This window comes from Mustelus asterias, chromosome 3 (assembly GCF_964213995.1).
Source record: "Mustelus asterias chromosome 3, sMusAst1.hap1.1, whole genome shotgun sequence".
Classification (NCBI taxonomy): Eukaryota; Metazoa; Chordata; class Chondrichthyes; order Carcharhiniformes; family Triakidae; genus Mustelus; species Mustelus asterias.
The window spans coordinates 152,105,387-152,118,711 of NC_135803.1; the positions used below are offsets into that span (position 1 = coordinate 152,105,387).

At 46.4% G+C, this 13,325-nt stretch overlaps 1 protein-coding gene across 1 annotated transcript in view; it reads left to right on the forward strand.

The window, feature by feature from the left end:
• LOC144491893 (uncharacterized) overlaps positions 1-13,325 on the forward strand; it is a 181,783-nt gene that overhangs the window by 78,882 nt on the left and 89,576 nt on the right. Inside the window, exons 35-40 of the mRNA XM_078210184.1 lie at positions 970-1,071; positions 2,922-3,131; positions 4,495-4,530; positions 6,756-6,800; positions 9,483-9,551; positions 12,872-12,916. Coding sequence (XP_078066310.1) covers positions 970-1,071; positions 2,922-3,131; positions 4,495-4,530; positions 6,756-6,800; positions 9,483-9,551; positions 12,872-12,916 — 507 coding nt within the window. The remainder of the gene's footprint in view (positions 1-969; positions 1,072-2,921; positions 3,132-4,494; positions 4,531-6,755; positions 6,801-9,482; positions 9,552-12,871; positions 12,917-13,325) is intronic.

Below are 13,325 nucleotides of genomic sequence, written 5' to 3' on the forward strand. Positions count from 1 at the left end.
TTGGCTCTGTTCTCCTCTCCACAGATGCTGCCAGACCTGCTGAGGTTTTCCAGCATTTTTTGTTTTCCTTTAAGACTCCAGCATCCGCAGTCATTTGCTTTCACCCCAGAAAAAAATGTTGGCCTCAATGCTCCGATGTCGTACGGCCCCGCTGCCAGCAAGAATGGAGAATTTGGCACTTGGCCAGATCTCTATTCACAGCAACGGGACTGGAGAATCCCAGCCGCTGGCGAGGTCGGAGACTCCCGGCTGTTAATTTCACGCCTCTGGTTTTGACCTGGAATGTTTTGCAGGGCAGTCCATGCACTGAATGATTGAACATAAGAACTAGGATCAGGAGTAGGCCATCTGGCCCCTCGAGCCTGCTCCGCCATTCAATAAGATCATGGCTGATCTTTTTGTGGACTCAGCTCCACTTACCCGCCCGCTCACCATAACCCTTAATTCCTTTACTGTTCAAAAATCTATCTATCCTTGCCTTAAAAACATTCAATGAGGTAGCCTCAACTGCTTCACTGGGCAGGGAATGCCACAGATTCACAACCCTTTGGGTGAAGAAGTTCCTCCTCAACTCAGTCCTAAATCTGCTCCCCCTTATTTTGAGGCCATTCCCCCTAGTTCTAGTTTCACCTGTCAGTGGAAACAACCTCCCTGCTTCTATCTTATCTATTCCATTCATAATCTTATATGTTTCCATAAGATCCCCCCTCATTCTTCTGAATTCCAATGAGTATAGCCCCAGTCTACTCAGTCTCTCCTCATAAGCCAACCCTCGGAATCAATCTAGTGAATCTCCTCTGCACCCCCTCCAGTGCCAGTATATCCTTTCTCAAGTAAGGAGTCCAAACCTGTACACGGTACTCCAGGTGTGGCCTCACCAGCACCTTATATGTTCTGCTCTGTGATAAAAACATGTGCGTAACCATGGACACACCAGCCATTTTTATTTTCTTGTTTGAATCTCTTCAGATATCAATCCTGCAGGAAATCGTGAAGAAGTCCGACCATCTCCAAACTTCGGAAAAGGGGGAGAGAGGAGATCAGGGAGACAGAGGCCAACAGGGGACCCAGGTAATCAGAGATTTCCCACTTTTTGTGCATGTGGATGATGGAGGGGCACAAATAAATCATAGAAACCCGACAGAGCAGAAGGAGGCCATTCGGCCCATCGCGTCTGCATCGACCACAATCCCACCCAGGCCCTATCCCCATAACCCCATGCATTTATCCAGCTAGTCCCCCTGACACTAAGGGACAATTTAGCATGGCCAATCCACCTAACCTGGACTGTGGGAGAAAACCGGAGCACCCGGAGGAAACCCACGCTGACACGGGGAGAACGTGCAGACCCCACACAGACAGTGACCCAAGCCGGGAATCGAACCTGGGTCCCTGGTGCTGTGAGGCAGCATCACTAACCACTGTGCCACCGTGCCGGTCCAATGTTTGAATACTGGCCTCGAGGTAGTTATAACTGTGTGTATGTAGGCAGCCGTGAGCTCCAGAGCAGAGCTTACAGGCTGATATTACTCAGCATGCTTGGCTTTCACTGCAGAGCAGTGTATTTACCATAAGAGTTTGTGGGTGGGATTCCCCTCCCCCTTCGCCCCGTGGTTTGTTTTCTGACGGAAGGAAGGATGGTGGCGCCAGTCCCACTGATGCCCATGGCATTTTGCGTGGCTTGCCATCCCGCTTCTGGGGAACCTGCCATGTTGGGGAAGGGGTGGGGTCTCCTTTGGTGGGCCCGGAAGATCCTAACAGCGGGAAGGGCTAGAAAATCCCACCCTATGGGCAGAATTCTCCAGTCTTGTCCGCGGCTGGATCTGTTGCGAGCTAGAAAGGGAAATCTGGCATTCCATCTAAAACTCCATTCACTTTCAATGGTAAACCTCAGCCACGATCGCTGGCAGATAATTTAAGCCGATGTCTTCGTTGATACCACTCGGTTCAATGAAATTTGAGTGCATTTGTTGAGAAATAAAGAGGAAATTTGCCTTTTGTTGTCAAAATTGTTTTTCTGATGGTAGTCCCCTTTGAAAAATGGGTAACTATATCAGAGAGGAATGATTGAAAAGTGCTCCCACCCTGCTGAATTTCCTTTCTGGGAGTAAGTGCTCATACACCAACACAGTCCCCACAACTTCAAACTGCCATGTTTCTAACTCTCTCACCAGAGTTCTGCTGCCTGAGAGTCAGAAGACAGGTGTCTCTCTGTATCTCTGTCCAGAGGAATTAAAAGTCTGGAGGGCTAGCAACCCACCTAAACCTGTGTGTTTTGCAAACCGATTTTGCAAAGGAGTTTATGTCTATGGGGAATATTGCTTAAATTGGAACTAATAGAGAGAGACTAGCAGTTAAGAAATATTCCTTGTCATGTTTAAGTATTCCAATTGGTAAAAGTTATTCTAATTCTTTTTGTTATATTTTAACTGTATCATTAAATAAAAGCTTCCCAGTGGGTCAGTAGAATCTGGAGTGAAACACCTCTTGCTCACATTAATGCCAAAATTAAAAATAGTTGGGGTCTCGGCTAACTTCACAATATAGAATCAGGGAATCCCGACAGTGCAGAAGGAGACCATTTGACCCATCAAGTCTGCACTGACTCTCTGACAGAGCATCCCACACAGGCCCTAACCCCATAACCTGCTAATCCCCTAACCTATACATTTTTGGACACTAAGGGACAATTTAGCATGGCCAATCCACCTAACCTACACATCTTTAGACACTAGTGGACAATTTCACATGGCAAATCAACCTAACCCGCACATTTTTGGAGTTTCTCACCCGGTCCCTACCACTTGTAAGCCAGATATTTTCCCATGAGATCTGTGGATATGTAGTGACAAATATTGATTGGCCTGACATCGAATTTCTTGGGACAAGATTCGATTTCTGTCTTGTGTGTCATTTTATAGGGGATTCCAGGAGCCTCCGGAGAAAGAGGATTTAAAGGGGACAAAGGAAGCCAAGGCTTCCCCGGGCCCCAGGGGCCACCGGGCCTCGTAGTTTCAGAACGGGGCCCAGAAGGTCCTCCAGGTAAACCAGGTGAACCGGGAAAACCAGGTATCCCAGGACTACCAGGCCGGGCTGGAGATAAAGGAGAAACTGCGCGTCCTGGAGAAAGGGTTAGTAAAAGGCCAGCATGTCTCACACTCTCTCCCCTTCTCATTCTCTCCCTCACCCCAACCTTCTCCTGCTTCTCTTGCCCCATTTCTCTCTTTTTCCTTAACTCTCTTCCCTAATTTATTTTCCTGTCTCTGTGCTTCCTCCTTTACTACCCTTTCAGACAATGAGTTCCCCCTCTGGAAGGAATCGATGCTTCCTTGATCTTGTTGCCAAGTTTATACCTCCCTGGTTTTTGACCCTTCTGATAAGATGAATTGGTGTTTTTTCTGTTCCTTCATGGGATATGGGTATTGCTGGCTGGGCCAGCATTTATTGCCCATTCCTAATTGCCCCTTGAACTGAGTGGCTTGTTAGGCCATTTCAGAGGTCAGTTAAGAGGATCAGGATCAGAGTCACATGTAGGCCAGACAAGGTAAGGATGGCAGATTTCCTTCCCAGCAGTTGACAATGGTTTCATGGTCATCATTAGACTTTTAATTCCAAATTATTTTATTGAATTGACCCTGGATTACCAGTCCAGTGACAATGTCACTACACGACTGTCTCCCCTGGTTGTCCCTATATACTCCATTTAGGTCCCTCATAGAATCCCTACAGTCATAAGGAGGCCATTTGGCCCATCAAGTCTGCACTGACCAAGCCCACGTTTTTACCCAGCTAACCCCCTAATCTACACATTCTGGGACACTAAGGGGCAATTTAGGTTAGGTAGATTAGCATGGCCAATCCACCTAACCTGCACACCTTTGGACTGTGGGAGGAAACCGGAGCACCCGGAGGAAACCCACGCAGACACGGGGAGAACGTGCAAACTCCACACAGACAGTGACCCAAGGCCAGAATTGAACCCGGGTCCCTGGCGCTGTGAGGCAGCAGAGCTAACCATTGTGCCACCGTGCTGCTCATAACGCTCTTCGATTGAGATTGTTATCTAATTTTCATTGCACCATGCGCACTCCTACACGGTTGCACCAACCTTTATGAATGGCCACAGTGAAGGAGTGTACAAGTTAGTTGCATCTTAAGACCTTCAACTTGAGCTTTAGTGAGATCTCTTTTGGTGCAGAATCTACGTGTTTATAACGAGGGTAAAAGATAGAATTAGATGGTATGCTGGGCACAGCTTGCAAGAAGTCGCCTCACTCCGACGCCATCTTGAAAACCATCTTGTTAAAACTATAACCCTATTAAATATTTTAGTGACAACTTAGTGTGTTTTATTTCCATTCTTGGTAAACATCCCACACGGAGACAGAATGGTCTTGGTTGTATGGAGGGGGAGAGCGATTGGTCAAATATGTCTGAATGTTATTTTTATCACCGCTTCTCTTTGCCACCGCTGATTATGTTTCCTTTTGGCAGGGTGACAGAGGGACAAAGGGTGACCAAGGAGACCCAGTAAGTATTAAAGATCTGTCCTTATGTTACAGAGCGTTTGCAGTGCTTTGCACCAAGTGACTGCTTACAACACTTTGTATGTGCAGCCACTGCTTTGCATCAATAGATCCTGAGATACAGAGGAGAGCTTGGACATCACGCTGGGAGTAAGGATGGGGTGGGGGAGGCGGGGGTGGGGGGGGGGGGGCGGGTGGGGGGGGGGGTTAGTCGGAGATATGGTGGAACTGTGAGGTTTTTTTTTTAAAGTGAAGAGAGCAGTAGAACATGGAAAGATGTCTCGGAGGAGAATTCCAGGCAGCTGCACGTTTAGTATCCAATTTTGCATCTTAACCACTGCAATAAGTAAATCCTTACACGTGTTTACAAGACACTGGGGGCAACTTTGATTTTGAAGGCATACAACCCATGACAGGGTTTTCTAGAAGACATAGGTTTAAGTTAAGGGGGGAAAGAATTAATGGGAACCTGAGGGGCAACTTGTTTTACAGTGGGTGGTGCGTATGTGGAATGAGCTGCCGGAGGAAGTGGTTGAGGCAGAGACATTGACAACATTTAAAAGGTATTTGGGCAGATACATGGATGGGAAAAGTTTAGAGGGATATGGGCCAAATTCAGGCAAATGGGATTAGCTTAGATGGGCTTTTTGGTCGGCATGGACCAGTTTGGGCCGAAGGGCCTCTCTCCGTGCTGTATATTCTATGACAGCAAATCAACAATGTGCCCTGTGGACTCAAGTGTTGGGCGGCATTTTCCCAGATAATGACTATGGCTGGAATTTTCCGGCTGTTCACACCAGTGAGATTTTCCAGTACTGCTGCAGTGAGTGGAGATTTGGCTGAGTGCCATATTCTTCATCCTCTCTGGCAGTGGAGCGTGAACAGCCAGAATGTTCCGGCCTGCGTGTCATTCTGGGTGAGAAAATCAGTATCCCCGACCATCTGGGGGGCCTCAATGGCCTCTGATCTCACCAGTGTGGCCATTGCGTCTGGTCTCCTTTTGTGGAGACCGATAATGATGCACGCCAGTTTCCCATTGTGCCCGAGGGTGGGAGAATCCCGGGAGCAGGAAGAATCCGGCTTGGAATTGACTGAACATATTTAGGTGCACATTTAACTATGCCAATCTGGTTCATGCCTTCACTGGAGATTATGTCTGGCCGCAGGGGCAGGGAGAATCTCAATGGGGGGTTCCCGCTGGCGCTTAACACACTAAGCCCCTCCGCTGCAATTTTCCGATCCCCACACCGCCCCAACACGACACTTGCCCCTAGTCCCAGGCTGTTCAGAAAGGGGAACAGCTTCTTGGCATTGAGGGTTTGAGGTAAGGTTTAAAGCTGGAGAGACGGAGGAGAGTTTGGGGAAGACAGTTCCTGAGATGCTGATCTGTAGGAGATGCGGAACTGAGAGTACTGCGTTAGGAGGGGTGAGGTGTTGACAATCCAGAATCTAATACCTTATTAACTAAAAGTTACAGCACAGAAACAGGCCATTCGGCCCCTTGGTTCATGTTGGTGGTTATGCTCCACACCAGCTTGCTGCAACCTGACGACCTCTCACACTATCAGCACATCCTTCATATGTTCATAAGATATAGGAGCAGAATTAGGCCATTCGGCCCATCGAGTCCACTCCGCCATTTGATCATGGCTGATATGCTCCTCATCCCCATTTTCCTGCCTTCTCCCCGTAACCCTTCAACTCATTTACCAATTAAAAATCTAACTCCTCTTTACATTTACTCACTTTCCCAGCATCCACCACACTTTGGGGCAGCGAATTCCACAGATTCACAACCCTTTGGGAGAAGTAGTTTCTCCTCAACTCTGTTTTAAATTTGCCACCCCTTATCCTGAGACTATGACCCCTCGTCCCGGAATGTCCCACAAGAGGAAACATCCGCTCCACGTCTACTTTATCCATACCTTTTATCACCTTGTGTACCTCAATTTGATGTCCTCTCATTCTTCTAAATTCCAGAGAGTATTGGCCTAAACTGTTCAATCTCTCTTCATATCCTGATCTAGCTTCCTCTTCAATGCATTCACGTTATTCCCCCTCAAATACTCTCCGGAGCAGCAAGTTCCACATTCTCACCACTCTTTTTATTGAAAGAGTGAGTTCCTTAATGGATTTATTGGTCGTGTATTTTTGATCCCTAGTTCTGGATGCAAAAGTCTCCAGTTTATGTTTCCAACTCGTTAATGATGGCTTTCACTCTCATTACAGGGCCGAGATGGTCTACAAGGCCCGAGAGGTCCTCCAGGACTTGCGGTAATTATCAGAACTTCTTAACATAATGAAATATCCAATGCATTTCATGCTTTAACCAGGACGGGTTGGTCACCTAGAATGTTAATTCATTAGAACACAAGAATTAGGAGCAGGAGTAGGCCATTCGGCCCCTCGAGCCTATGACAATATTCGATTAGATCCGGGTTGATGTGATGGTGGCTTTACCTTAACTTCCTTGCCTGTCCCCCATAATCCTTGACTTCCTTACCAATCAGAAAGCTAACTCAGCCTGAATATCCAGTGAACCAGCCTCCAGTGCACTCCGAGAATTCCACAGTAATGATCCTCTGAGAGAAACAAGTCCCCCTCATCACCATCTTAAACTGCATGCCTTGGTCCTAGGAACAAAGAACAAAGAACAGTACAGCACAGGAACAAGCCCTTCAGCCCACCAAGCCTGTGCCGATCATGTTGTCCTATCTAGACCAACCGCCTGTATCCCTCTATTCCCCATCTGTTCATGTGTCTATCCAGATAAGTCTTAATTGTCGCTAACTTATCTGCTGCAGCCACCTCACTTGGCAGTGCTTTCCAGGCCCCCACCACCCTCTGTGTAAAATAACTTCCCCCGCACATCCCCACTGAACCTTTCCCCCCTTACCTTGAACTTGTGCCCCCTTGTAATTGTCATTTCTGCCCTGGGAAAAAGCTTCCAACTGTTCACCCTATCCATACCCCCTCATAATTTTATAAACTTCTATCAGGTCGCTCCTCAGCCTCCGTCTTTCCAGGGAGAACAATCCCAGTTGATTCAATCTCTTCTCATAGCTAATACCCACGAAGGGAAAGATTCCTGCAAAATTCATCCTGTCAAGTCCCTTCAGGACCTTAGATGTTTCAAGATGATCACCTCTCACTCTGCGAAACTGCATTGGATATAGACTCATCAGTCAATCTTTTCAAGATTAACTCTTCGCAAAAGTATTGTGAGATTGAGATTGAGAGATGCAACCCTTCAGGATTCAGAGTGTCCATGAAATTAGCAGGAATCTGTGTGGAGTTTGCACATTCTCCCTGTGTCTGCGTGGGTTTCCTCCCAATCCAAAGATGGACGGGTTAGGTGAATTGGCCATGCTGAATTGTCGCTTAGTGTCCAAAGATGTACAGGTTAGGTGGATTAGCCATGCTAAATTGCCCCTTGTTGTCCCAAGATGTGCAGATTAGATGGATTGGCCATGTTAAATTGCCCCTTAATGTCCCAAGATGTGCAGGTTAGGTGGGTTAACCATGCTAAATTGCCCCTTAGCATCCGAAGATGTGCACGTTATGTGGTTTAGCCATGGTACATTGCCCCTTAGTGTTCAAAGATGTGTATTTTACGGGGATTAGTGGGGTCAATGTGTAGGGCTATGGGCACAGGGCCCGGGTGGGATGCTCTGTTGAAGAGTCGTGCAAACTTGATGGGCTGAATAGCCTCCTTCTGTACTGTAGGGATGCTATGAATTGCGCATAAGTGTGGGTGTTATAGTTCAGGTCAGAAACTCCACCGTGTTTTATGAAGACCACCTGAACCATACATTTTGCATCTTGAATTTGGCTAAATTAAGCATGAGATGTTTCACTTCAGGAATGATTCAAATGACCCACTAGGGAGCTTTTATCAAACAAAGTTTATTTAAGAATACAGTTAACATATAACGAAAGTTAGCAACAACTTTTATCAATTACAAACAAGAAACAAAATAACCACTATAATGTATAACTCTTAATGAATATCTCGAATGTGTTCCAATTAAAATCAAAATCCAATAAACAAAACCCTTTAAACATATTTATCACTGCACAGGCTGAAGCTCACATGATACCGGAATCCCGTTCCCTGGACTGAATGCTGATTTCAAATGATCTCGAAAACTCAGTGCAGCTTGTAGTCATCAGCTCCCCAAAACACAGATTCTTTACTGCAGGAGGGCAATTAAGATGTGCTTTCAGCTAACTGGTAAAACATTCAAAATATAAACAGACAGAGAGACGTCTTTCGGCTAAGCTTCTAACGCTGCAGCCAAAACCAAACTAAAAACAGCCCCTGTCACCTGACCAGCACAGTTTTTTTCTCTCCTCCCACCAATGACACAGGAGGAACCCCCAATTTTCCGAGTTTCAATCCCCCATCTCCACCTGGGAAAAATTGGAGGCCAAAAGATTGCAATATGTGGGAGACACCATGTGACGATGATTTTGTCAAAATTAATTTACTGGATGTGGGCGTCGCTGGCTGGGCCAGCATTTATTGCCCATCTCTAACTGCCCTCGATTTCAGAGGGCATTTGAGAGTTAATCACATTGCTGTGGCTCTGGAGTCACATGTAGGCCAGATCAGGTAAGGACGGCAGATTTCCTTCGCTAAAGGACATTCGTGACCAAATGAATTTTACGACAATCAATTTACATCACCATTATATTTTTAATTCTAGATTTTTATTGAGATCAAAATTCACAATCTGCCATGGTGGGATTTGAATCCAGGTCTACTGGATCTTGCCCTGGGTCTCTATATTAGTAATCTAGTAACAATACCGCTATGCCACCATCACCCCAATGGCCATTAGTATGTGTTTCCATTGTGTCTTTTGTATCACATGTAGAACATTGTTTTCAATAACTAAACCTGGTCTTTTATATCGCAATCACCTCATAATATTTCTCTCACCATTACTTCAGGCCGAACCGCCAGGAAAAGACCTTGGCATTCCTGGGGAAAGAGGACTTCCAGGGCCATCAGGAATAAAGGTCTGTATCTCAAAGACAAGAAGCATGGTTGGGAATACTTGGGGATTATTGTTAACATATTGGATGAGCTATCTTGACCAGGTTCTACCAGGCTGCTTGTGCCAAAACTAACCGTGTCCTGTAAGTAGTTTTTCCTGGATTGATGTGTAGAAGCCGCATGGCAGATAAGGACCTCCATATTTATGAAGTAACCTCTGCTTTCAGGCTCTGACACAGATCTGCTTTCAGCCAATCAAAGTAGTTTCTCTTCATCTCTGTTTTAAATCTGTTACCCCTTCTCCTAAAACTATGACCTCTTGTTCTAGATTGCCCGACAAGAGATATTTCCAGGGGCATGGACAGGTTGGATAGGGAGCAGCTGTTCCCCTTAGCTGAAGGGTCAGTTACGAGGGGACACAAGTTAAAAGTGAGGGCTGGGAGGTTAAAGGGGGATTTGAGGAGAATCATTTTTACCCAGAGGGTGGTGAGGGTCTGGAATGCGCTGCCTGGGAGGGTGGTGGAGGCGGGATTGCCTCACATCCTTTAAAAAGTACCTGGATGAGTATTTGGCACGCCATAACATTCAGGGCTATGGGCCAAGTGCTGGCAAGTGGGATTAGGTGGGCAGGTCAGGGCCTTTCATGCGCCGGTGCAGACTCGATGGGCCGAATGGCTTCTTCTGCACTGTAGTATTCTGTGATACTCTGTCAATCCGATTCATCATCCTCTGTATCTTGAATAGATCTCCTCTCATTTTTCTAAACTTCAAAGAGTATAGGTCTATTGTGGGGGTTGTGTTGATATTTTGGGAGCGCTCATCCAGGCTGCTAGATTACTAACCCATTAACACTATCACTTGGCTGCCATTAATGATACAATGATTACAGGAATACAGGAATAGCCAAACAAGAAAAAAAACCCAAAGTCTATTTATTCATACAAAACATAAGCAGGAGTAGGCCATTCGGCCCCTCAAACCTCCTCTGCCATTTCATAAGATCATAGCTGATCTGATAGTAACCTCAGATCTACATCCCATCTACGCCCGATAACCTATCACTTCCTTTCTTACCAAGAATCTATCCATCTCAGCCTTCAAAATAGTCAAAGACTCTGGTTGGAATTTTACCGGCACGCCCGCCCCGATTCCGGGGGCGGTCAAGGCGCCGAGGACGGCATTCGCCATTGGCCTTGGGCGGGATCGTACAAACCTGGGGCGGTAAAATTCCGCCCTTCGCTTCCACTGCCTTTTCAGGAAGTGAGTTCCAAAGACTCATGACTCTCCGTTTTAAGCGGGCGCCTCTTATTTGTAAACCATGACCCCTAATTCTAGATTCTTCCACAAGAGGAAACACCCTCTCCAGATCCACCCTGTCAATACCCCTCAGGATCTTCAGTTTCAACCAAGTCGCCTCTCACTCTTCTAAACGCCAGCGGATGAAAGTCTAGCCTGTCCAACCGTTCCTCATAAGACCAGGTGTTAGTCTGGTAAAGCGTCTCTGAACTGCTTCCAATTCATTTACACCCTTCCTTAAATAAGGGGGCGGCACGATGGCACAGTGATTAGCACTGCTGCTTCATGGCGCCAGGGATCTGGGTTCGATTCCCAGCTTGGGTCACTGTCGGTGTGGAGTTTGCACATTCTCCCCGTGTCTGCGTGGGTTTCCTTCGGGTGCTCTGGTTTCCTCCCACAATCCAAAGATATGTGGGCTAGGTGGATTGGCCATGCTAAATTGCCACTTCGTGTCAGCGGGGCTGGCTAGGGTAAATACATGGATTTATGGGGATAGGGCCTGGTTGGGATTGTGGTCGGTGCAGACTCGATGGGCCAAATGGCCTCCTTCTGCACTGCATGGTTTTATGATTCTAAGGAGACCAATACTGTGCACAATACTCCAGATGTGCTCTCACTAATATCCTGTACAACCGAAGCACACCCTCCCTACTTTGGTATTCAACTCACCTTCTGCCATCTTGGTAGCCACATGATCCAATGATAATGGAGTCATTGGCTAATCACAATTATTAATCTCTACCGAATGGCCCGAAATACTTACGGGCAAAAAAAATTTCATTCAGTACCATGGGACATCCCAAAGCACGTTACTGCCAATGAAGTAATTTTATTTTGAGGTGAAGTCATTGTTGTGATATAGAGGATACAAAAGCCAATTTGCACACGGCAAGTTCCCACAAACAGAAAGTGTGATAATAACCAGATAGTCTACTTTTTATCTTGTTGACTGGGGGATAAATATTGGCCAGGACAGGGGGAATAATTATCCCGCTCCTTTTTGAAATAGTACTCATGTACTGTGTCCTAAAATGTTATGTTCCAACTGTGGTGAACCATTGTTGGTTCCCACCAGGTAGTGCTGAGCCAGGGCCTGGCCAGTACTATGAGTCTGTATATATGTTATAGGGTTGGGCTGTTCTACATGTTACTGTTGGGGTTAGGGTTGGGCTGTTCTACCTGTAATATAGTTCTTATGGTACATCCCAGTCGGGCTCCGCCTCCTGGGAGAGGTATAAAGGTCACTGCTCTGTCTGGGACCCTTTAGTCTGGGATCATGTATTATATATGGTGGCTCTATTGTTGTAGTCAATAAAAGCCTTTATTTCCCCGAGTACCTCTAGCCTCGTGAGTTATATCGCGCATCACCAACCAAAATCCCGAATATGAATGAAGCATAGGAACTAGGAGCAGGAGGAGGCCATCTGGCCCCTTGAGCCTGCTCTGCCATTCAATAAGATCATGGCTGATCTTTTCGTGGACTCAGCTCCACTTACCTGCCTGCTGACCATAACCCTTAATTCTTTTACTGTTCAAAAATTTATCTATCCTTGCCTTAAAGACATTCAATGAGGTAGCCTCAACTGCTTCACTGGGCAGGGAATTCCACAGATTCACAACCCTTTGTGTGAATAAGTTCCTCCTCAACTCAGTCCTAAACTTGCTCCCCCTTTTTCTTGAGGCCACGCCCCCTAGTTCTAGTTTCACCCGTCAGTGGAAACAACCTCCCTGCTCCTATCTTATCCATTCCCTTTAACTCTAAGGAAATTGACCCCAACTGTCTCCGCCATTTCCCTACAAAGCCTGTCCCCGCAGATTGACCTTGTTTCCCTGAAATATTGGGCAGAGTTTCCCCGTCCCGCCTGCCATGGAAATTGTAACGGGCCAGGGGAGGACCACTCAAAGATCCGTTGACCTCGGACGGGAATTTCTGGCCTTGGGGGCGAGTGCAGCTGGAAAACCCCGTGCATTGTTTCCACAGATTTGCTTTGTGTTTATGTTTTGCCTCATGTGTTGGTATTAAATCTGCTTTTGTGTTTTATCGCAGGGGGACAGAGGATCAGCTGGACCAGTTGGACTTAAAGGAGATAAGGTCTGAGTATAGTAAGTTTCTTGTAGCCTATACTACAGTTACACAAAGGCCACAAGCTAATGATGGTTAAAGCTGAGGCCAACCTGGGCTGGGTTGAGTCAAGACTCGACCAGGGGTTTGGCGAGAGTTTCCTTCAGAATTCTCAAATCCAAAAAGCAAATTCAAGCACAGGGAAAAAACTACGACAGAAGATTCAATGTTGCATCACTGTACGGTGTCATAGAAAGCCCATTTTGATGCTATCTCCCTTTTGGTTGAGGGACAGTCTTTGCATTGGCTTTATGCTACTTCCCAATGATGGGGGAGTCCAGAAATAGGGGGTCATAGTTTGAGGATAAGGGGTAAACCTTTTAAAACTGAGGTGAGGAGAAATTTCTTCACCCAGAGGGTGGTGAATGTGTGGAATTCA